The following is a 23,850-nucleotide window of genomic DNA, read 5'->3' on the forward strand; positions in this document are numbered from 1 at the left end:
AGTCGACAGGAGCAAATGGAGCTGGAAGATGTTTGTCCATATTGAAGTGTGAATTTGACTTATACCTCAGTTGAAAGCCAAGCAATTCAATTAAAGTAGATTGAGATTTGGCCAAGTAGAGTGCCTTCCCTCTCTTTCTTTGTCTGTTGTCCCAAGCCTTTCTTTTTCTCTCTGTTTTTTCTTTGTTTTTTGAAGAATGAATGTGTTTGTGACACGAAGGCTCAAAACTAAATTTCACATAGTAGTTCGACAACAAGAAGTACTAAAGGGGCATCGCTTGGAGAATTATTCAGTTCCTAAGCTTGCCCACAGCATTCCTCATCGAATTCAACATGGAATAAAACTCCATCGGAAATAGCAAAAACAGAAAAAGGTAGAAGGTAAATCAAGCAAAGATAATTTCAGCATCACTCCGATCCCTGGGGTAAGACCGCCGCCATTGCGATTCGGGTATCATCTCAGACCGAAATAGCACATTAGTACCTGTAGTGAGCAGGCTTGTAAGGGCCTTCAACGGCAACATTGATGTACTCTGCCTGCTCTGGTGTGAGCTTGGTAAGCTTGGCTCCCAGTTTACCCAGGTGCAGAGCCGCAACCTTCTCATCCAGATGCTTAGGCAGTACGTACACTTTCTTCTCATACTTTCCGCTTTTCCTTTCCTTCCACAACTCAAGCTGGGCAATCACCTGCCAAGATTTGTTCCCCAATTTAGTTACTGTATAGATAGTTAGCGGAAAAGAATCGAATTTGATACCTGGTTTGTGAAGGAGCAGGACATGACAAAGCTGGGATGGCCAGTGGCACAGCCAAGGTTCATGAGACGTCCCTCCGCAAGAACAATGATGCCGGAATTAGTCTTGGGGAAGACCCAGCGGTCGGTTTGGGGCTTGATGGTGATGCGCTTGATGCCTGGGTAGGTCTCAAGCCCGTGCATGTCGATCTCGTTGTCGAAGTGGCCAATGTTGCATACGATGGCATTGTTCTTCATCTTCTTCATGTGATCCACCATAATGATGTCTTTGTTTCCGGTTGTGGTGACGAAGATGTCGGCCTCAGCTACAACATCCTCCAGGGGGAGAACAGGGATGCCCTCCATCAGGGCCTGGAGAGCGCAGATGGGATCGATCTCAGTGACGATAACGCGGGCACCTGCCTGCTTCAGAGCAGCGGCGCAACCCTTGCCGACATCTCCATAACCACAGACCACGCCAACCTTGCCGGCGATCATAACGTCGGTAGCCCTCATAAGCCCATCAGGAAGGGAGTGGCGGCACCCATACAGATTGTCGAACTATTTTTAAAGAGTCATGAGACAACGAAAACTAATAGTCAGAGATCTCCAAATTTGCATGGCAAGAAACAATACACAAATAAATAAAAACATAGATCTGAGCCTTACGAAACCAAAATTAAGATAAAATAACCGCAACCAGAAAACAGGTATTATTAGATCCGCAACAAAGTATCAAATGAGAACAAAGATCGCTCATATGTTCAACGATTGAGTGAAACAAATCCAAAAACAACTGCATATCAGTGATATGTTCCCACAGCATCTGTAGAAATAGACCAGATCTAAACGAAAGGTACAGATTCCAAAAAGTAAAGTAAACAGGAAAGAACCAACACAGACCTGGAGATCTAAAGCGTGAGAATGGGAGAAAACTAGAAGCACAAAAAAGAGTAAGAAGCCCAAAATTCTAGATCCAGGAATAACATATCTAACCTTGCTCTTTGTCACGGAGTCATTAACATTGATGGCGGGGAAGAGGAGGGAGCCGCTGGCTTGCATCTGGTACAGTCGCTTGACACCAGTAGTTGTTTCCTCCGATACGCCGACTAGGCGCTCCTTCATCTTGTGGTACTTCTTGGGATCGACCTTGAGCCCATCACGGATGATACCGAGCACGAGCTGGAACTCGACGTTGTCGGTGGAGGCCGGATCTGGCAACTTGCCGCTCTTCTCGTACTCTTCCTCGGCCTTCACCCCCTCATGGATGAGGAGCGTGGCGTCACCACCGTCATCGACGATAAGATCGGGGCCGCCGCCGGTGCCCCAGTCAAGGGCACGCTCTGTGCACCACCAGTACTCGGCGAGTGTCTCGCCCTTCCAGGCAAAAACGGCCGCGGAGTCGCGGGCGATGGCAGCGGCGGCGTGGTCCTGGGTGGAGAAGATGTTACAGGAGCACCAGCGGACCTCGGCGCCGAGGGCGGTGAGAGTCTCGATGAGGACGGCGGTCTGGATGGTCATGTGGAGGGAGCCGGAGATGCGTGCGCCGGCGAAGGGCTTGGAGGGGCCGTACTCAGAGCGGCAGGCCATCAAGCCGGGCATTTCTACCTCCGCGAGCTCGATCTCGAGGCGGCCGAAGTCAGCCTGGGAGAGGTCCTTGACCTTGTACTCCCGGCCAGCGGACGTCTTCTCCACGATCAGAGCCATCGTTAGGGCTTCGAAGAAACGAGATCGAACAGGAAAAGGGCCGAGAGAGAGGAGAAGGCGGCGATTGGAGTAGGAGAGGGGGAGTGCTATATAGGAAATGAGTGGAGCAACTGACGGACGAGATACGACAGAGTTGGAACTGAGGGACGGGGCCGGGCCGTCCGATTTGACAGGGTAAGAACTGAGGGACGGGGCCGGGCCGTCCGATTTGACGGGGTAACGTTGTGGGGGTAGGTTTTAGGACTCACTGCCATTATCTAACGGCAGGCTTTTTATTTACGGTCAAAATGTATTTTTAAAAAAAAAAATATTTTATGTGATACTCTTTTAATAATAAATCGTAAATTTGGCCCTGTTTTTCTGCTCCAAAATTCAATGAGATATTTTTTGAATTATCTTACCCGTTAGTTGTGTGGGTGTAATTTGTCATGATGTGGCCACGTGGGCATGTCTTTATGACTAGTGTGGTAGGCCAATCATTCAAGACATACACCGATTTAATATTTTTCAAATTCTTTGTCAATATTCTTAATAAACAAAGAACAACGTGACCAATAACTTACTCCATAAAAAAACAAAATGATAAATTAAATGAAGAATAATATTAAAAAAATGATCCTTTTGGTTGGTGAGATTTGAAGAAAAAAATTGCATTGCAATTGTGGCAAAGTAACAAACACCATTCGAGATCCACAAACACAGGTGGTGGTGTTGGTGTTGATGTTAACATTCACCTACTCCTTTGACTACCCTTTTCTTCTTCCTTATTATTATAATTATACTTTGAATTGTTATTATATTTTTGATAATTTTAATTAATTTCATTAATTTTGTTTGAATGGTCAATCTGATCTTATAGAATTTTTTCATTAGTCATCCGGATAAATTAGGAAGTACACGTGACGACCAACTCAAAAATTCAGCATCCTTTGGTTATGTCTTTCATTTGGAGAAAAAAAATTTATAAATACGTCGTATTTGAGGTTCAAATCGTGGATATCTGAATGACAACCTAAATATTCTACCGTAGTATCATGATCCCAGAGACATCAAGATCTACTTATGAGTCCCATTAGCCACTTGACTTAGTATTTATCGGGCATTACGAGTACCATGAATCTAAATTGTCTCTATTACGAAAGGAACAAAAATACACTTGCTTACAATTCTATTAGTTCTTTCAACATCCTCTAAACACCTTCCACATCTCCTATTTAAATTTAAATTCTTAATGGTTATTTTTGTAATGGAAAATCAAATATTCACACCTAACATTTTGAGTAGTTAAGAGTTGGATGGAGTTCAAATGTCTTCAGTGTTCACCAATCACTCGTGCCTTTATACTCCTTTATTCTGTTCATATTTTTTACTTTTCGGTTTATTTGATATAAAAAGAATTATAATTATAATCCGCTCTAAAATTAATCAGTATAAAAACACATAGATATCTTAATCAACAAAAATATATACCGAGATAATTAATTTTTAAAATAGACAATCTTTCTTGTCCAACTATCCAATAAATTTTAAACATAATTTATATATACTCAAAGATCAATTAGTAAAACATTCATATCTAAGGATTCAAATTTGAGTCCTTTTTTTTTTAATTCAAAATTTTCAATTCTTCGGGCTAATTAATTTTGACCGATCTAATTTCATAGATTTTTTTTAATTACTATACTAATGAAGACTTACATTCTTAGAGTTGTAAAGAAAAATTTCTATAATATATTATAGTTAAAATTTAATTCTTAGATGTACAATTAATTATTTAAAAAACTTAATCACGGTATCATTGCTTCCGGACACAAACTTGAATTCTCCTATAGCCCTATTTATTCCCCTTATTATTTTACCACTACAGTCGAGACACCGTGGCGAGAAGATTATTGCAAGTCAATTCAATTTTGATTTGGACAAATAATGAATATTGAAATTTTAATTTTTAGTTTAAAATATTACATATATTTATTTTAGTGGATTAGAACAAATTAGTTTTAGTAGTTATTGACTTACATCTCTACCATCAAACTTGCTCTATTTAAATTGTCTTTTTTGTACATACCAGGTTTGTTTTAAAAATAATATAAAAGTGCTAGTAATTTCTTGGTTAATTAACGGGGAGGGGTTCCGTACGGCTCACGGACCGGAATTTCACGCGGCCGGTTCGGTTAGCCGCTAATGATTAGGGGCAAAAGCGTAATCTGGCAAGTTCGGAGGGGAGCGTCCACGAAGAGAGAGGCGGACAAAGCGTCCGTTGCCTCGCCTCTCCATCCTTTCGAGCCGACAACGCACGACTATAACGAACCAAAGACGAACAAAATACACAAAAGTTGATCGACTCGAAGACCAAAGGCGACGGCAACGGCAACGGCGACGGCGACGGCGACTAAAGGAGGTGGATGCCACCCTGCCTTCTCTACGCCACCTTCTCGGCCTCCGTCGCTGTGGGCTTCTCCTCCGCCTCAGCGCCGGCCGCCGGCTCAACCCGGTACGCAGCCATCTACCTCCCTCCTTGGTTCCACCTTGTGAATTTAATTTTCTTTTATGTTCGGCTCTCGGGGTGTCGTGTGCTTGCTTTCGGGTTCGTACACGGGTTGTGGACTTGGGGGGAGGCGCTTCGGGGCTCGGGTTGTTGATGGGTTGGTCGCCACCTTGGCGCCTGGCTTTGGTTGGACCTTGATTTCGGTGCGTGGAATGGAGGTTGGGGATTGGGGTCGTCGGGGGTGCTGGGTTGGCTGTGTGGTTGGAGTTGCTGCTAGTGATTGGTGAGTACATGGATGCCTGGGAACAATTGTCCCGTGAGCAATGCTTCAATTTTTGTTCCTTAGTGGCTTTGGAGGCTGTGGTCCGGCTACTCTGTTAAAAAAATTTTGTTCAAGGGAGCGTTCTCGGTAATCTTAAATTATCGATGAATGATCAATCCCTGTTCTAGGAAGGAAGGAGTCGAACTGGTGCTAATGTTTGGACTTGGAGGCATGTACCATGGCGCTGTAAGCAACCGAAGTAAAACTCAGTAATGGTCGGCAAATCTGCTTATTTTGATGGCTTTTCCTTACTCAGCAGTAATATGCAAAAGTATTTACGTGGGTGCTGTTGGATTTTTCCAAAAGATTTACAGTTTCAATTTCTCTCTTATTTGTTTGCCCCAGTTCAGTGTGGACTAAAATTCTCTCCGTAGAACAACTATGTATTGTAGAAGTACTATGCAAATCATGAGAATACATGTTGATTTGCCTAAAAGTCCAAGTAGGAATGATGAAAACCTTAGGAGAAGAGAGATTTTCAACTCATGTTCTCTATTCCTCTGTATTATGATATTGATTGCATCAGGACTGAGATTATGAAGTCTCTGACTTGGTGGCAAAATAGTTTGTTATTCATCAATCCTTGCCATCCATGACAGGAAGGAGATCAAAGTTGGCGTTGATGTAACTGTGCATCTATACTGATCGGGTTGACAAAAAAGAACTTTTCAGGTAGACCTTTTAAGAACTTCTCTTCACCGTCTTGTTAGTTACTGGAGTAATATCTGAACTAGCTTAGACATAAGAATTGGCGTATGGCTTTCATGTTTATATTAAACACCATTTGGGAGAAAATGCTTTGTAGGAAAGAGTTGAACAATTCATGATCTCCAGGATCACTTTTCCTCAGAATTCTAAATTGTCTGTGCTGAGGGCTGAGGCCTGAGAATCAAGCTAGTTTGTAACTCATGATAGGAAGGAGATGAAAGTTGGTAGAGATGTAACTATCCAATTATACTTGTTGAAATACAAGAAATCTAAATAAGATTCCAAGAAGTTCTCTTCTCTGACCTTAAGTTACTGATCTATTAGCTAAGCAAACATTAAAATAAATAAATAATAGTATGGATTGCTGCTATTTTTCCATTATCCTTTTTGATAGTGTTGTAAAAACATTCCTCTTTCCATTAATTTCTCTTTCGTACTGTTAGCAGAGTTGTCAGCCATGGTTAGCATAAGAAGAAGAAGATATTTGGGGCTTTGTTCCGGTAACACTCTTTACTCAATTTTTCTCTGCTTAGCTGAACCAAATGGATTTGTTCCCCTATTTTTTCAATTGTGCTCCATGAATTTGTAAATATAGTAAATTTTTATATGCATGGTAATTTTACCTTTATCTGTGGAAAAAGCTAATCTTCTTATTTAATCAAAATCTTCTTTTTAAAACTCGTTTTTGATCTGGTTTAGTTTTAAAAGTTTGAATTTTTGAGAAATTTCTCCTGTCATCTTTGAAGTTTTTAATCGTTGTGGACGTCTAGTAAGCTATCACATTGGTTAATGAGGGCCTCTTGTTACCTTCATTAAGTACGGAAATTGAAAAACTTTATGATGAAAATGCATAATGGACATGGTGGATTTGATATTTTCTGTTTGTGACATGCTTAGATCAACATAAGTGGAAGTATTTTATTCAGTAACTGAGTGAGCTTAGAGTCCCTTAAAAAATAGATTGAGCTTAAATGATGTGCCAAACTTGGAAATTAGCAAACATTTCTATTTTGATATTGCAGGGAAAAGCTCCTTTCCTGTTGTGCTTCCTAAGCCAATCGAGCATAATATTTCTGTGGGCAATTCTAATCCACATGTGAATCTAAATAGTGTGCATCCTTTTCCTTCAGTTGACGCAAGTCTTGTAGAGATGGTAAGATCAATTTGCTAGATCTTTTTATTTATTTTTCAGGTTTTTAAGCCTTATCTTTCCCTCTGTTATTATTATTATTATTTTTTGTATGGGATATATTTATGTCTTCATTTGTACCATGTTCATGATTTAATGGATTGGATGAAACTTCTACATTCATACATTTTTTTCTTTGATGTGATAACTATGTTTATTTTGAGATAAAATTTTAGGAGACATATTTAATATGGTAAAGACATATTTCGATGATCAATAAATACTCAAGTTAGATAATATGAAATTATAACAAATATGCATATCAAACAAGTAAGAAAATGATAAAAAAAGACTTGACAAGTAACAATAAAGATAAAATTTATTTAAATATAAATGATGATATAGTAGAAAATAGAATCCAATGACGTAGAAGAATTTCACCTAATGAGATAAGACGTAATTATTATTATTGTATAATAAACTATATTTATTTTTTTTTTTTTTTTTTTCATCATCCTTGTATGTAATGTTATTATAGAATCTTATTTCCTTTAGGAAGTTTCCACCGTACTTTTGCATCTATTATCATATTAAAAGTGTTTAAAATTAATTACATATGGAGGTGTGCACAACAATATATGCAATAAAATATTGAAATTTACATCCATTATACTTTATAAAAATAATCAACCTAACAACCAATATCAAGAAAAAATTTATAACTATTGCATTGTATTTCAAATATTTAATTTAACCAATCTATATCAATATTTTTTTTCTTTTTTTGCATATATCACATATCATATCCTTTTTATCAACCTAATAAAACAAAATACTCAATCCTTATGGTTATGAGTGTTTATACTTAAGTCTAATGAAAAGTTTCAAAAGTATGGCTCCTCTAGAAAGATTATCTAACAAAACATATCAAATTGTATTTGTGATCAAACTCCTCATGGTAGGCATTCCTCACTATTTACAATGTTTCATTATATTAGGGTAAAATGCTAGTTGCATTTGCATCCTGCATAATGATTCACCTACCATATATTGAGTTTTCAAGATTGGTGACAAAAAGTGAATATGTTCGCCCCAGCGCCTCCGTCAACCCGTCTCAAGGCCAACACGGAGGAGATAAATCACGGGCGGCTACTAGCCTTTGGAATAGTGACTAACACATAAGGAAGGCATTTACCTCGGCTTTGTCGAGATTTGAACCTCAGACCTCATTGGTGGCAACACCTCATGTGCTAGCCACTAGACTCATCCGAAGAGACTGAGTTTTCAAAATTTCTCACTACTGGGATGGATATAGGAAATCTAATCACGTCCTTCACAGCATATGCATGTGTGTCCTTTTAAGCTCTTTTTAAAACTCATGTTCTATCCTCCTTTTCTAGAATCTTGAGTTAAGGAATTAGTACCGTGTTGGTCCTAGGACGAGTTGACGGGGACACTGAGAGCGAGCATATTCATCTTTTGCCACATTGAGTTAAGGAATTAGTAGTCTCGGGACGGTCTAGTGGCTAGCACATGAGATGTTGCCACCATGAGATCTAGGGTTCAAATCTCAGCAAAGCCGAGGTAAATGCCTCCCTTATGTGCTAGTCATTATTCCAAAGGCTAATAGCTGTCCGTGATTTATCTCTTCCATATTGACCCTGAGACGAGTTGACGGGGGCATTGGAATGAACTTATTCGCCTTTTACTACTTGAGTTAAGAAATTAGACTATAGATAGTGCCTCGATTCTTTTTTCCTAGCTTGACAAACTCCCTAACAAGATTTGTACTCACGGACATGTGGTTGTCTCCTAAATTTATCTGATGATTGTTTTATCTGTTTCTCAATCAAATGTTGCTTTTATAGACAGAGCATGCTCCTTAGCAGTAGGAGGAGCTAGCTTTAACCCTTAAAAAAAAAAATAAAGATTCAAATCATAATAGAAGTTCAAAATTTTATAATGTTAAACATAATGGTCGAGTACCAATCATGAATTTGAATTAACCCCATTTTTTAATTTTCCATCCAACCAAACAGATCATTAATTTCACATTTGAGAAGGCCTCTTACACATGCTTAAATAACTAAATCTCCACTACCTAAGTGTTTTGCTATTTTGTGTTAGGTCATGCTCCCTTTTGAGCTTTAACAAGGCATCAGAGTAGCAATGTTAGGCATGATGAAATCCATGTTAAAAGCGGTAAAGTAAAGGAGGATGAAATTCCACCCTGTAATCCCACATGACCAAAGCATGCTTATTAAGATCTTTAATCTCATGATCCAAATAAATTTGAGTAATAATATCCCAAGTACGATCTGAATGAGTAGGCTTCTAAAATCCAATCTTATATTTTTTTTTCAACATTGTTACGTAAGAGTGACTAAAAGATCGATTAAACTGATCGAATTTGGGAGTTGAATTCATTTATTTTGAAAATTATTTTTTTTTTAAAATACCTATTGTTTTGGTTTGATTTCGATTTTAAAATCAACAGATCGGTTAAATCGATCGATCATCGATTGATTTTTATATATAGTAGTCAACCATGCAACTCAATTAATGATTTGATACCTAATATGAGTCGACTAATCAATGAAATTTTATAGCAGTTAGATTTGTTCAAATTTGATTGCAAAGTTCAGTCGATTCGATTTAGTGAGTTTTGATTTATTCGATTCGGTCAATTTAGTTTTGAATTGCTTGCACACTCCTATGTTATGTAGGGTCTCAAATCTGACACTTAATATAATATACTCATATTAAAAAGGATAGTCTGGTGCACGAAGCTCACGTTATGTGGAGATCCCAGGGTTATTTTACTTTTTACAAGAGACTGTTTCCAGAATAAAATATACTCACACTGATTTCTATAATTTAAAACTTAACACTTACAAGATGTAAGACCATATTTTTCATGTCATAACATCGTATAAAATTTCCAATCAATTATATGAGAATTATTATTGACTTTGTAAAAGAAAAATTCTTTTTTACTTTTGTCATGTCATTCATCTTAAAAGAGCTATCATTCTACATAAGAATAAAAAACCATAGTTACATTGTATTATTCACACAATCGCCATGGATAATACAAAATTAAATTTTCATTTACTATAAGTAGATAAGTAGATATTTATATGCCCAATTATTTTACAAACACACTTTATTATTGTACAATAAGAGAAAGAAACATGCTTCTTTTTTTTTTTTCTGTTTGGATCATTTCTTGAAACATGTACGAAGGTTTATCTGTTGGCGATAATGTTAAACATAGTTTAAGCATCTGCTTTTTATTATTAAAAACAGGGGAGGCGGGAATTAGTTAATGGTATTAGCTAACTCTATAAATATGATGCATCATGTTTGATAAAATATTGTCATGTAATTTGGAGGTCACGAGTTCGAGTTTGGAAATAACCTCTTATAAAACAGGATAAGACTGTGTATAATAGACTTTTCCTAGGACCCTATATTAGTAAAAGCTTCATACACTGAACTGTCCTTCAAACTTAATAAATTATGAACGTATTGCAGATTTATTGAATATTTAAAGATTATTGACTATTTTAAATATTCTGTATTTGTTGCTAGTAAACCTTCTTAATATGTATTTTGGCTTAGAAAGGAGATCCAAAAATAAGTAGCTGAACACTTCAGTATTCTTGTTTTCATTATCTTAGTTTAATTTGGTATTATATTGTTGAGAATATATTACTCATGTTTGTGAGCCATTGCAGGAAGACAAGTCCAAAACATTTCCTGGATCCTCATATGCCTTTGAATCAAGCATGTCGATGGAGGAACCAAAGAATTACAGCCCAGGTTAGCTTTTTCCAATATTCTAACTGTTACATTATAGACACCGAAAATTGTGCTGTCTCTGTATCTGTTTCTGTTCACGGTATCATTATTTGAAAACAGAGAAGAGAAAATGTACTGTCAGTGTTCCTTCAAGTCATTTCTTCATGGACACCAAAACATGTTTGTATAAGAACAAAAATGCCACTTGTTGATCGTAGCAGAAACAAATTAGAAAAAAGGAATTGCATCTCCTTCTTAGCATGACTCGCCATGATTGATATATGTTGAAACAATGAAATTGGAAAAAGCTTATTCTTTCGATGGCATGGATTTACAATTGAGATTCTTTTGAGTGTTTAGTTTAAGTGGTGGCCTTTTTGTTGCTTCCGTTGCTAGGCAAAGAAATTAAATGCAGAAAGCGACATAGAAAAAAGCACCATGAAGACCAGAAGCCATGCATAATGAGAGGAGTATATTTTAAGAACATGAAATGGCAAGCAGCAATAAAAGTCGACAAGAAACAAATTCACCTAGGGACAGTTGGATCTCAGGAAGAAGCTGCACGATTGTATGACAGGTATTCATCTTCACTAATTGATTCCACAATTAAGACTGAACGACTTTCGAACTTGTAGTTAGAATGTTACAATGGGAAAGTATCTGTGAACTAGTTTAGATCATAGTATCATACAACAATTTACAAGATAACAGAATCCAGTACAGGTTATTTAGGACCTTATCCTAGCCCTTCTGCCAATGTCCTCATAAACTAGGCGCTTTCTCTGTTTAATGACTTCTTTTGTGTATATTTTTCTTGATGAGATACTTTTCAGGTGATTCCTTTCTTGTTTGTTTGTTTTGGAAACACAGAGCAGCTTTCATGTGTGGGAGAGAACCTAATTTTGGGCTCTCAGATAGGGAGAAAGAAGAGCTTAGGCAATTCGACTGGGAAGAGTTTTTGGCCCTAACTCGGAGTACAATCAACAACAAGAGTACACAAAATGAAGCTCAAATTTATATTTTTCTCATTTTGATCATGTTCAACTAAATGCTCTGGTGAACTATTGATGTTAAACTGATTTTGTTTACCAGAGCAGCAGAGAAAGTTCAGTACTGTAGGGCAGCAAAACAAGTTGGAGACTAAAACCACAGATAGCAACTGGGAACTTGGAGGAGGAGCTCGTCAGTCATCTATCTCCGACGATGACGATGATGTTGATCCCGATACGCCTGTCTCATAACCAAGACCATATTACAAAAGTTGAGGCTAGTTCATACACACATAGTTGATGATGATAACCAAGTAGTATTCTCATTGCTTCGGAAAAAGGCCGTATTAGGGCATTTTACTCTTGATATCTGCTCGTATGTGATGCGATTGTCAACATCTTTTTAAGGTTGTGGCAATGCTAACCGCAATTCTTGCGGAGACAATGGTGACTATGGTCTAGATTTAGTAAAAAAAGATATATAATTTAAGATTTTAAAACGAGATGAGATACGGTATTCGAAGAAGATACCATTTGATACAAACTGGATTTAGGATTTAGAGAAAATGAATTTGGCTGATAACTTATTCTATTCTTCCTAACAAACTTTTTCACTAGAATTAAATAAAATTATCAAAAGAAATTAAATTAAAATTTTAAAAATAATAAAGAGGCCTGCGTCATTATATTGAATTAAATTTTTTTTTGAATATTTCAACGATTATATTTATTTAGAAATTGATCGCTGACACAGCACAATTACTTAACATACTGATACTGTCACAGCACGCAGACTTGGCTATTAATTAATTACTTAATGCATCAACTTAATCAATTAGACGGCGGGGGCGGGTAACAGACTCTGTAATGGTTAGAAGGAATACAGGGCCTGTTCCCGGGACGGCGATTTTGGTTGGCAGTACAGGGCTGGCCAGGGCCCTTCTTGTTACACACCTGCCTGTCCGGATGCAAAGTTTGATAAACAAGATGCGGATGGCCGCCATCAGCGAGGAGCCTTCTGTTGACCTCCGAGTCGAGTTGGAACTCGTCCGCATAGTAATTTACCCAAGACGCTGCTGCTGCTGCTGCTGCTGCTGCACCTTCTTTCTCGCATCCACGTCTACCTACCGTCGTCGATTCGTCGCAGCCAGTAGTCGTCCGTCCACGTAGTACGACGGCGGCAGCAGTAGTACCAGCGGCGGCCGTTGTGCTCGACGGGTTGAGCAGTACTGATGAAGAGGGAAAGGAAAGGAAGCAGAAGTGGATTACGAAGAAGAAGGACAAGGAGAAGCACGATCTCGCCATCTTAATTACCTTACGTCGTCGTTCCTTCCCTATCCTGAACTTCGCAGAGCACTGCAGGTTTGGGAATATATCAATTTATAATAAAACAGACGTACACCATGCTAAATTATAACTTGGGGTCACTGCACTGCACTGAACCCTCTCGAATCTCGATCTAGGACCACGATGCTTAATTCAGTAAGGACAAGGATATATGGGTTACGTTAAACACTCTACGCTAATTGAAGGGGTCGATCTATCTATCTAGTCTACGAGAAATTTTATCCCTAACAAACTTCATATTCATACTTTACAACTACTGAGACGTACGGATTGAGGAAAATACAAATAAGAAAAAATAAATGAAAATATATATGTGGAAAAGGAAAAAAAAAATAAAGAAGGAAGAAAAGGGAAAACATGAGAGAGCGCTGAGCAAGCCATGGTCAGCTTGGCCGTTATAATTATAAATTATAATTTTAAAAAATTATAATTTTTAATTCGGATTAAATTATATTATGAGATGTATAATATATCAATTTAAAACTCATTTAAAAATCTTCATATATTATGTGTTCTATATATTATGTGTTTTATAGTTCAATTTAAATAAATAAATTATGATCTCACAAAATTTATTCAGCATATAATAGTTATAAAATCATATGATATCTTAATTGTAGCCGTGATGATATCATAATTATTATAATTGTATAACAGTTATAAATTCGTAACTATTACACCATACCAATTTAAATGGAAAAAAAATGGAAACAAAAATTGAAAAAGACAATAATAAAAACAAATCATTATTTTATAGCAAAGGATAATTGTATTATTTTAATAGAGATGGGCGCCCTTTCATTAAAAAAAATAACGCCTGCTTTTTAGTTTTATCCTTTTAGTTTATCTCATTCATTTATTTTAGACCAGCTAGTTTATCCCTTTCATTATGGTAAAAAGATGAATACATTCATTCCTAGTATTCCTGTCAATTCGTCCCAGGATCAATACGAAGAAGATAAATCACGGGCGGCTACTAACCTTTGAAATAGTGATTAGCACATAAAAGAGGTATTTACCTTGACTTTGCCGAAATTCGAATCTCAATCTTATTGTGACAACACCTCGGCTTTATCCCCTTCATTATGGCAAAAGGTGAATACGCTTGCCCCCAGCACTCCGGTCAATCCGTCCAAGGGCCAACACGGAGGAGGTAAATCACGGGCGACTACTAGTCTTTGGAATAATGACTAGCACATAAGGGAGGTATTTATCTCGATTTTGTCGAGATTCAAACCTCAGATCTCATTATGATAACACCTTATGCGCTAGCCACTAAATTATCGATGAAAATTATCAAAATTGATTTTAAATATAATTTTAAATATTTAATAACCAAATTATATGGATATATATATATATATATATATATATATATATATATATATATATATATATATATATATATATATATATATATATATATATATATATATATATATATATATATATCATATATATATAATTTTATAAAATATATATATATATATAATTTTATAAATTTCTAAAAGGGACTGTCTTTATAGGCTTGTTTCAGAATATATATATATATATATATATAATTTTATAAATTTCTAAAAAAGGACTGTCTTTATAGGCTTGTTCCAGTACGAATTCTAATTATTTTGGTACGATATAATAATTTTCATATTTTAAACTAGAATTTTGGTACAATACACTTTTCTATTTATATAATGCAATCCCGCTCATTTTAGAAGGATCTTTTCATCCTTTTTTTTTTTTTTATCTTTCCAAAAAAACACAAACAAATATATTATCGAGAAATGAATACTCATTCGGATAAAAGGAAAAACTAATTTCTTCAAGACAAAAAAATTGCTATCAAATATATTTAAGAAACAAATTATTTCAAATGAAAAAGAGAAATCATTTTTATTTTTATATATTAAAAACACCCCTAAGGAGCTGCTTTCCTTGCCAGCTCCTTGCTTGCTAGCCGAGCCAACTTGCCAGCTCTCCTTTCCTTGTCCCTGGTCCCTGGTCCCTGGTCCCTGGTCCTTACTGCCATCAATGTTGCATTTTACACAGATTTTCCTTAATCTTCCTCAAATTTTTTTAATAAAAAATATCATGAAAAACAATATAGAAAAATACTTATATATATTAAAGAAAAGGAAACAGTAAATTGTTTCCATTAGAAATCACATTCGGATCAAAAGAACTTCTAGAGTGTATCAGTAAATTAAGAGGCCGTTTGATTTAGGGTAATAGGAGTAGGGAATGGGAATGTGAATCATTGATTCTCATTGTTAATGTTTGGATTATAGGAATAGGAATACAAATAAGGGAATGAATCATTGAAATTAGGTAATAACTCATTCCCATGTATCTCCCCTTCAATGAGTCATTATCCTATTTTCATCAATCAAAATATTCCCTTATTCCAAAAATACCCTTGACTTAAAACCAAAATTTTCTCCATTAATATCAAATAACAAAATATATTTATTTATTTTTTCTTTCATATCACTTATCTCTCCTTATTCTCTCTCATTATATTTTCTCTCTTATCATAGTTTCTCTCTCATCATTTTATCACATACTTTCTCTCTCCTTATTCTCTCCTATCACACTCTCTTTCATCTTTTTTTCTCATTACACTTTCTCTCTCATCATACTTTCTCTCTCCTCAATCTCTTCCAACGCACTCTCTTCCTTCTTTTTTTCCTCATCACACTTTCTCTCTCCTCAATCTCTCCCATCACACTCTCTTTTTTCTCATCACACTTTCTCTCTCATCATACTTTCTCTCTCAATCTCTCTTATCACACTTCCTCCTTTTTTCCTCAACACACTTTCTCTCTCATCATACTTTCTCTTTCCTCAATCTCTCTTATCACACTTACTCCTTTTTTCCTCAACACACTTTCTCTCTCATCATACTTTCTCTCTCCTCAATCTCTCCCATCATATTCACTGTTCTCTTTTTCTCTCACCATACTTTCTCTCTCCTCAATCTCTCTCATGACACTCTCTCTCCTCATTTTTTCTCACTATATTTTCTCTCTCTTCATCTTCTCCTATCATACTTTCTCTCACATCATATTTTCTCTCATCATGCTCTCTCCAATCACACTCTCTTTTTTCATTTTCTCTCATCACACTTTCTCTCTCTTCATTCTTTCTTATCACACTTTCTCTCTCATAATACTTTCTCTCTCATCATTCTCTTTCATCATATTTTTCTCTCATATTCATCTTTCTCTCACATCTAATTTTTTCTCTTATTTTCCTTTAAGGGTAAAAAAGGAAACTTTGATTTATTCCGATAGAAGATATACAACTAATCAAACATTGCTTTTAAGATTGATATCCATGCTCATACCCATTCCCATTCCACAATACAATGATTCCCATTCCGATTTCTATTCCTAGGAAAGAACCAAACGCCCCCTAAGATGTTTAAGCGATAAAACCAATAGATTTAAGCTCCACAAGACCAGTCCCCAAAGATCCCGTTGGAAATGAGAATAGAATAAAGAGGTGGAGATGAGGAGACTCTATTATGTATAAGTTTAGTTTCACATTAGAAGTCATTTAGTTTTATTGTTGGTATTGTTGGTTTAAATTAGACACATGCATTGATATTGTAAACATATGTATGGGGAGAGACTCTCTCACGCGTGAATACGTTGTTAGGACCAAAAGTAGCTAGAGGGGGGGGTGAATAGCTCGTCGCGTTCGCTCGTTGCTCGGCGTTGCTTGTTCCTTCAAAGATGTGCAGCGGAAAATACAGAAACAAACACACAACGCTAACACGGTTGGTTTTACTTGGTATCCACCTCACAAGAGGTGACTAATCCAAGGATCCACACCAACACACACACCCTCCACTAAATAAAACTCTCCTTTATGGTAACTACCAAGGGCGGAGAAGCCCTACAAGACTCAATACAAGAAGAGAGGGAAAGGATACAAGAAATACAAGCTTACAAGCTTACAATGAGTATAAACCCTAACCCTAGCTTCTCTTCTTGGCTTTGATCCGCCTCTTGACTTGGAAAACTTCTAAGATCCTTCAAGAACTGGCGATCTGAGCTTTGTGAGTGCTGTGGAGGAGCTGGCGAGAAATCTGGAGTGAATCGGAGAAGAAGATCGCCGAAGGAATCGTGCGCCTGCGGCCTTTATCGATGCCAACGGTCGGATCCCGATCGATTCGAATGTTCCCAATCGATCGGGGAGGCTTTGGATCGATCCACGGATCGATCCAGAGCGCCTCTATGCTATGGGAAAACGCCTGGATCGATCCACGGATCGATCCAGCGCTTATCGCGCGAAGCAGCCGCGTCCCAATCGATCCACTGATTGATTGGGACCTCTGGATCGATCCACGGATCTATCCAGAGGCTCTCTGTTCGCTGGGACAGGTCTGGATCGATCCACTGATCGATCCAGAACCTGGATCGATCCACTGATCGATCGATCCAGCACTTGATTTTTTTCCAAAACCAAGTCCCAAACCTCCCAAACCAACATCCGGTCAACCTTGACCCGTTGGTATGTCATGCCTAGCATCTAGTCACTCCCTTGACCTGCTAGGACTCCCTTACCAAGTGTCTGGTCAATCCCTTTGACCCACTTGGACTTTTCTCTGTGCCAAGTATCAAATCCTTTGACCTACTTGGACTTTTCTTTCATGCCAGTATCCAACAATCCTTTGACTACTTGGACTTCCACAGATGTCCGATCATCCTTTATCCATCTGGATTTCCCTTCCCGGCTTCACTCACGGACTTTCACCTAGCTCACTCACTAGGGTTTTCCATCCGCTTCACGCACTAGGACTTTCACCTGGCTTCACTCACCAGGATTTCCATCTGCCTAGCTTCACTCACTAGGACTTTCACCTAGCTTCACTCACTAGGGTTTTCCATCTGCCTAGCTTCACTCACTAGGACTTCCTTCTGCCTGGCTTCACTCACCAGGACTTTTCTTCTGCCTAGCTTCACTCACTAGGACTTCCTTCTGCCTGGCTTCACTCACCAGGACTTTTCTTACTGCCTAGCTTCACTCACTAGGTCTTTCATTTTGCCTAACATCCCAGTTAGGACTTCCCAGTCAAGTATCCGGTCAACCTTGACATACTTGACTCTTCTTCAATCAATATCTTATTGTCAAACATCTAAACTCAAACCAAGACTCAGCTTGGTTACCCAGGTCAACCTTGACCTGAGGGATATTGCACCAACATACGTAGGGGTGGGTACAAATCCAGGATTCGGACTGTATTGAATCAAGGTTGACTCATATGGGAGCATGACCTGCGCATGTCGAATGTCGGACTGGTCGGAGCAAAATTTGTCCAAAAGAATGAACCAACATATTACCACTTGAATCTCTTTTTGATACATGCTCAAGAGTGTAACGGAAACATTAATATGAAATTAATGATGATTCCGTAACATCTCAACATTAATGACGACATTAAACTCATTAATAATTATTACGTAATGTCATTAATGGCGACATTAAATCCATTAATAATAATTTCGTAACATCTCGACATTAAGGAGGACATTAAACATATTAATGATGATATTAAACCAGCATTAAATGACCATAATTTGATCATTTATTGCAGGCAAGGTAAGAGCTCCTATATAAGGAGGCTGGATCTTGAGCAAAGAATAGAGCGGAAGATAAGCGGAAGATAAAGCCAGAGGAAGAGCAGAGAGCGAACCTCTGTCCACCCGTGGTCTCCCACAAAACTCTCTCAGTCATGCATCCGCTCGGCTGAACTACTCGTGATAGCACTCAGGTGCATTCTCAGTTCGCCATGAACAATCAGTGCTTGGTTGTGTTCGTGGTTTTGCCATTGTATTCTGAGAAACAGACGACCCGAGGGAACCTCGAAGCACAGTCGGAGGTGGGGCGAATCTGTTTCAAGAAAACTGCGTTGAGCACAAGCCTCGACATCTTACTCGGTGAATTCTCTTTCCGACTTGGCGATCAACTTCAAATTCTACTATGTACCGCATCAACTCCGTGACTCGGACTACCGGAAGCTTGGCAGAATCAGCCCTGCTGGAAGCCTGAGATTATCAGCTCAGGTCATCTCGACAGATAAGTTGAATTTAATTTGATATATTTAAATTCAACTAATTTCCTAATATCTTTGGCAACAGATTATTGAGCAATCTTGAAATAGATTGATTCTGTTGAAATGACTATCGAACATAATGTTGAAGTGCAACAGACTCAACACATGAAAGCTCCCTCCGCCTTGATTGGAACCATGTCAATCAATCACGAGGAAAAGTCAGAGAAGTTCAGTGTGTTGGTGCAACATCCCTCAAGTCAAGGTTGACCTAGTTGACCAAGCTTGAGTCTTGGTTTGAGTTTCGATGTTTGACAATACAAGGTTGATTGAAGAAGAGTCAAGTAGGTCAAGGATGACCGGATACTTGACTGGGAAGTCCTAACTGGGATGTTAGGCAGGAGGAAAGACCTGGTGAGTGAAGCCAGGCAAAAGAAAATCCTGGTAAGTGAAGCCAGGTGAAAATCCTAGTGAGTGAAGCTAGGTGAAAGACCTGGTGAGTGAAGCCAGGCAGAAGAAAGTCCTGGTGAGTGAAGCTAGGCAGAAGAAAGACCTGGTGAGTGAAGCCGGGCAGAAGAAAGTCCTGGTGAGTGAAGCCAGGCAGAAGAAAGTCCTGGTGAGTGAAGCCAGGCAGAAGAAAATCTTGGTGAGTGAAGCCAGGTGAAAATCCTAGTGAGTAAAGCTAGGTGAAAGACCTGGTGAGTGAAGCCAGGCAGAAGAGAAGTCCTAGTGAGTGAAGCTAGGCAGATTGGAAGACCTTGTGAGTGAAGCCAGGCACAGGGAAAATCCAGATGGATCAAGGATGATCGGACATCTGGTGTTAGGAAGTCCAAGTAAGTCGAGGGATTGACTGGATACTTGGCATAAGGAAATCTAGATCGGTCAAGATTGACCAGACATCTGGTGGAAGTCCAAGTAGGTCAAGGGAGTGATCGGATACTTGGCACGAAGAGAAAAGTCCAAGTGGGTCAAAGGGATTGACCGGACACTTGGTGGGGAGACCTAGCAGGTCAAGAGAGTGACCAGATGCTAGGCATGATGTACCAACAGGTCAAAGTTGACCGAATGTTGGTTTGAGAGGCTTGGGACTTGGTTTTGGGCAAAAACCAAGAGCTGGATCGATCAGTGGATCGATCCAGGTTTTTCCCCAGTGAATAGAAAGCCTCTGGATCGATCAGTGGATCGATCCAGGCCTTTCCCAGCGAACAGAGAGCCTCTGGATCGATCAGTGGATCGATCCAGAGGTCCCAATCGATCAGCCGATCGATTGGGACGCTGCTGGTTCGCGCGATAAGCGCTGGATCGATCCGTGGATCGATCCAGGCGCTTTCCCAGAGCACAGAGGCGCTCTGGATCGATCCGTGGATCGATCCAAAGCCTTCCCGATCGATTGGGAGCTTTCGAATCGATCGGGATCCGACCGTTGCGTCGTATTTGAGCTGCAGGCGTGCGATGGCTGCGGCACGACTTACGATTTCATCTCAGATCAACACAGCGACTTCTCCACACTTCTCTCAAGCTCAGATCGCCAGTTCTTGAAGGTTCTTGGAGGTTTCCCAAGTTAAGAGGCGGATTAAAAGCAAGAAGAAGAAAGCTAGGGTTAGAGTTTTCATTCCATATCTTGTAAGATATCTATTGTATTTGTTTCCCTTGCTTTCTTCTTGTATTGAGAGTGTTGTAGGGCTTCTCCGCCTTTGGTAGTTACCATAAAGGAGTGTTATTCATAGTGGAGGGTGCGTGAGTAGGTGTGGATCCTTGGACTAGTCACCTCTTGTGAGGTGGATACCAAGTAAACCATCCTTGTTAGCGTTGTATGCTTTTGTTTCTTATATTTCCGCTGCATATCTCTGAAGAAACGAGCAACGCCGACGACGAGCACGCGAAGAGCTATTCAGCCCCCCCCCCTTTAGCTACTTTTCGGTCCCAACAAGTGGTATCAGAGCAAGGCCGCTCTTCACCGGAATCATCGCCGGAAGGGGCAAACAAAACAAGTAAAGCTAGAGGGTGAAGAAGTTGAAGAAATCCTACAAGTTGAAGACTTCATCAAAAGGCTCAACTTCAAGATGCAATTCCAAGATGGACTTGGATTTGACACGAGGGTGGCTCCACCATACACTTCCACGAGCTTCGATTCTTGGAAATCAAGAATTGAAAATTTTCTTATGATGGAGATAGAGCAATGATTTGCTCTTATGGAAGGCTTCAAGACTCCAACAAACTCAAAGGGCAAAGTTCTCAAGAGGAGCAAGTGGAGCCAAGAGCAAGTCCAAAGGTGCGAGGCCAATGACAAAGTGACCAAGCTCTTGGTCAATTTATTGCCAAGCACCATCCTTTGGAAAATTGGAGAATTTGAAGATGCAAAGGAATTATGGAGTAAATTGGCCAAGCTTCATGAAGAGGTCCCCTCCACTGTACAAGAGCAAGAAGAATCCAGAGAGGGTGACTCTTTGGAGCAAGACCAAGAGGAGGACGCCAAGGTTGAGAGATGCTCAACCTCCGAAGAAGAAGTCCAAGAAGAAGTTTCATCTTCAAGGGAGTGCAATGAAGAGAACAAGAAGGGAGCATACTCCTTGTTCCATGTACAAGATGATGAAGCCTCCACCTCTAGGATTGAGGGGGACTGTAGATCAATGAACCTGGAGCAAGAAGAGGCCTCCACATCTGGGTCAAGTGAAGAAGAAGAAGATGGTGCCACCTCCAAAATTCAAGAAATATCAAATGGAGGAGCAAGTGTCATCCCTACACAAGAAGGTATAAATGTTTCAATTTAAAATAAAAATCATATAATATGTTTTGAGTGTAGGGAAAGTGGGCACTACAAAAGTAAATGCCCTAAATTGGCCAAGAAGAAGGGCCAAGTGGCACAAAAGGGCAAGGTGAAGCCCAAGGAGACCATCCCCAATACAAAGAAGAGCAAGGAGCATATTATATGCTTTTCTTGCAATCAAAAGGGGCATTACCGAAGTCAATGCCCCAAGGGGAAGAAGATGGTCAAGGCTCAAGGAGGAAGCTCAATTCAAGGGGGAGCCTCTAAGGTAAAAAGAAAGGTAACTTTCATTGAGCCTATTCGCTTGCATAATGGTAAAAAGCATGCTAATTCAAGCTTATATCATTTTAATGCTATTTACCATGAAAATAGGAGACATGATAAAATTAAAGAAAATCATGTAGCTTATCATGCTAAGACTACCACACCTAGGATTAGGAAGATAGATAAAAATCTAGGCAATCATACTAAGGACCATAGTTATAAGCCTAGAAACAAAAATGCTCATGGGTGTAATGAAAAATCAAAATCTAAGGATTTAATGATAGAAAATCAAGTCTTGAGGTCAAGACTTGACAAACTAGAAAAGACCCTAAAAAGGATGGAAAATATCCTTAAAGAGCAAAATGAGCAAAATCTAGGTTTAGGACAACAAGGGTCATCCAAGGGCCATAGAGGTTTGGGATACAAACCTAAAATCAAAAAAGATGTACCTACTTACCATAGGGTTCCATATAGCTATGGAACCAACCCTAAGTCTAGAAGTCAAGTCAAGGATACAAAGGAAGTCATCCCTAGAAGTATCTTTGCAACAACAAATGTGACTAAGACTTCTAAGAAGTCTAAGAAAGTCACTAACAAGGTCACAAGGGAGGCTATCCCTAGAGTTGACCTAGAAAAAGTGACCAAGGCTTCTAAGAAGCCAAACAAGGTCACTAGGAAGGTATCTAAGGAAGTTATCCCTAGTGAATACCTAGAGCATCCAAGGAGCACCAATAGGTTTTGGGTTCCTAGGAGCATCTTCTCTACCCCATAGAAGGGTTAGAGAGTGTCAACTCTAAGAAGAAGGGTAGTTAACCCAACTTTGAAGAAATTGACACTCAAGGAGTATTTTCAAGGTTATTATTAACCTTTGAAAATAAAATGGATTTATGTTTACTCTTGGGAAGAGTAAAATGTGTCACAATTTGATAAATTGGATGATATTTTAAGTGACACAAATTGGGAGAATCATAGGAACTGCCAAGTTGAGATTTTGGTATGTTTTAGGAAATTTAAGGTCAATCTAAGCCTTAATTTAAAGTGCTACCCTTGTGGAAAAATGAAATTTGCCAATATTTGAGGAATACACTTAATTTCAATTGGCAAAAATTAATCAAGAGAATTAGAAATGCCAATATAGGTTTTGACATTTTCTTGAAGCACTTTTGGGCAATCTAGGTTTAATTTTTAAGTTAGCTAAGATTAAGGATACTTAGATAGGTAATCTAGGCAATTTTATTTATGCTAAACCTTACCATGTTATGTTTGCCCATCACATGCCATAACACCATATTTAGTTTTATATTTTTCATTCATGACTTATTATGAAAAATATAAAAATACCATGTCATGTCATACATATATCATGAAATTATAGGGATCTTTCTTTTGAAAGCTATTTCATTTTGATGTATGTCATAACATTATCATGCATTATGTTTAATTCCTTAAAAGCAAGGACAAATGGCATTTATCAACAAGTGTTTTCAACAAGTGTTGTCAACAAGTGGTATTAATAAGTAACATCCTAAGTGGATGT

At 38.5% G+C, this 23,850-nt stretch overlaps 2 protein-coding genes across 3 annotated transcripts; one reads left to right on the forward strand and one right to left on the reverse strand.

The window, feature by feature from the left end:
• Positions 1-203: 203 nt before the first annotated feature.
• LOC122041630 (adenosylhomocysteinase-like) lies at positions 204-2,506 on the reverse strand. The gene is made up of 3 exons (XM_042601380.1): positions 1,727-2,506; positions 755-1,291; positions 204-686 (listed from the first exon to the last, which is right to left on the reverse strand). The coding sequence occupies exons 1-3, from the start codon at positions 2,435-2,437 to the stop codon at positions 477-479; spliced, it is 1,458 nt and encodes a 485-aa protein (XP_042457314.1). The 5' UTR covers positions 2,438-2,506; the 3' UTR covers positions 204-476.
• A 2,146-nt stretch (positions 2,507-4,652) lies between these two features.
• LOC122041631 (ethylene-responsive transcription factor-like protein At4g13040) lies at positions 4,653-12,377 on the forward strand. Of its 2 annotated transcripts, none has more exons than XM_042601382.1 (8): positions 4,653-4,931; positions 5,847-5,919; positions 6,399-6,455; positions 6,978-7,108; positions 10,825-10,909; positions 11,285-11,465; positions 11,759-11,880; positions 11,981-12,377. In XM_042601382.1, the coding sequence occupies exons 3-8, from the start codon at positions 6,413-6,415 to the stop codon at positions 12,127-12,129; spliced, it is 711 nt and encodes a 236-aa protein (XP_042457316.1). In that variant the 5' UTR covers positions 4,653-4,931; positions 5,847-5,919; positions 6,399-6,412; the 3' UTR covers positions 12,130-12,377. The 2 variants fall into 2 exon arrangements, with proteins under 2 accessions (XP_042457316.1, XP_042457315.1); XM_042601381.1 differs by having other exon boundaries at positions 6,402-6,455.
• The last annotated feature ends 11,473 nt before the right edge of the window (positions 12,378-23,850 follow it).

Source organism: Zingiber officinale, chromosome 2A, assembly GCF_018446385.1.
Source record: "Zingiber officinale cultivar Zhangliang chromosome 2A, Zo_v1.1, whole genome shotgun sequence".
NCBI classification, from domain to species: Eukaryota; Viridiplantae; Streptophyta; class Magnoliopsida; order Zingiberales; family Zingiberaceae; genus Zingiber; species Zingiber officinale.

What these genes read in the sequence shown, in the direction of transcription:
- LOC122041630 (XM_042601380.1), bottom strand. Translation starts at nt 2,437, where the DNA reads ATGGCTCTGATCGTGGAGAAGACGTCCGCTGGCCGGGAGTACAAGGTC. An exon ending in ACTCCGTGACAAAGAGCAAG is followed by an intron (nt 1,292 to 1,726) that starts GTTAGATATGTT and finishes CTTTAAAAATAG; the next exon opens with TTCGACAATCTGTATGGGTG. An exon ending in CCTGCTCCTTCACAAACCAG is followed by an intron (nt 687 to 754) that starts GTATCAAATTCG and finishes AAATCTTGGCAG; the next exon opens with GTGATTGCCCAGCTTGAGTT.
- LOC122041631 (XM_042601382.1), top strand. Translation starts at nt 6,413, where the DNA reads ATGGTTAGCATAAGAAGAAGAAGATATTTGGGGCTTTGTTCCG. An exon ending in ATATTTGGGGCTTTGTTCCG is followed by an intron (nt 6,456 to 6,977) that starts GTAACACTCTTT and finishes TTGATATTGCAG; the next exon opens with GGAAAAGCTCCTTTCCTGTT. An exon ending in GCTGCACGATTGTATGACAG is followed by an intron (nt 11,466 to 11,758) that starts GTATTCATCTTC and finishes TTGGAAACACAG; the next exon opens with AGCAGCTTTCATGTGTGGGA.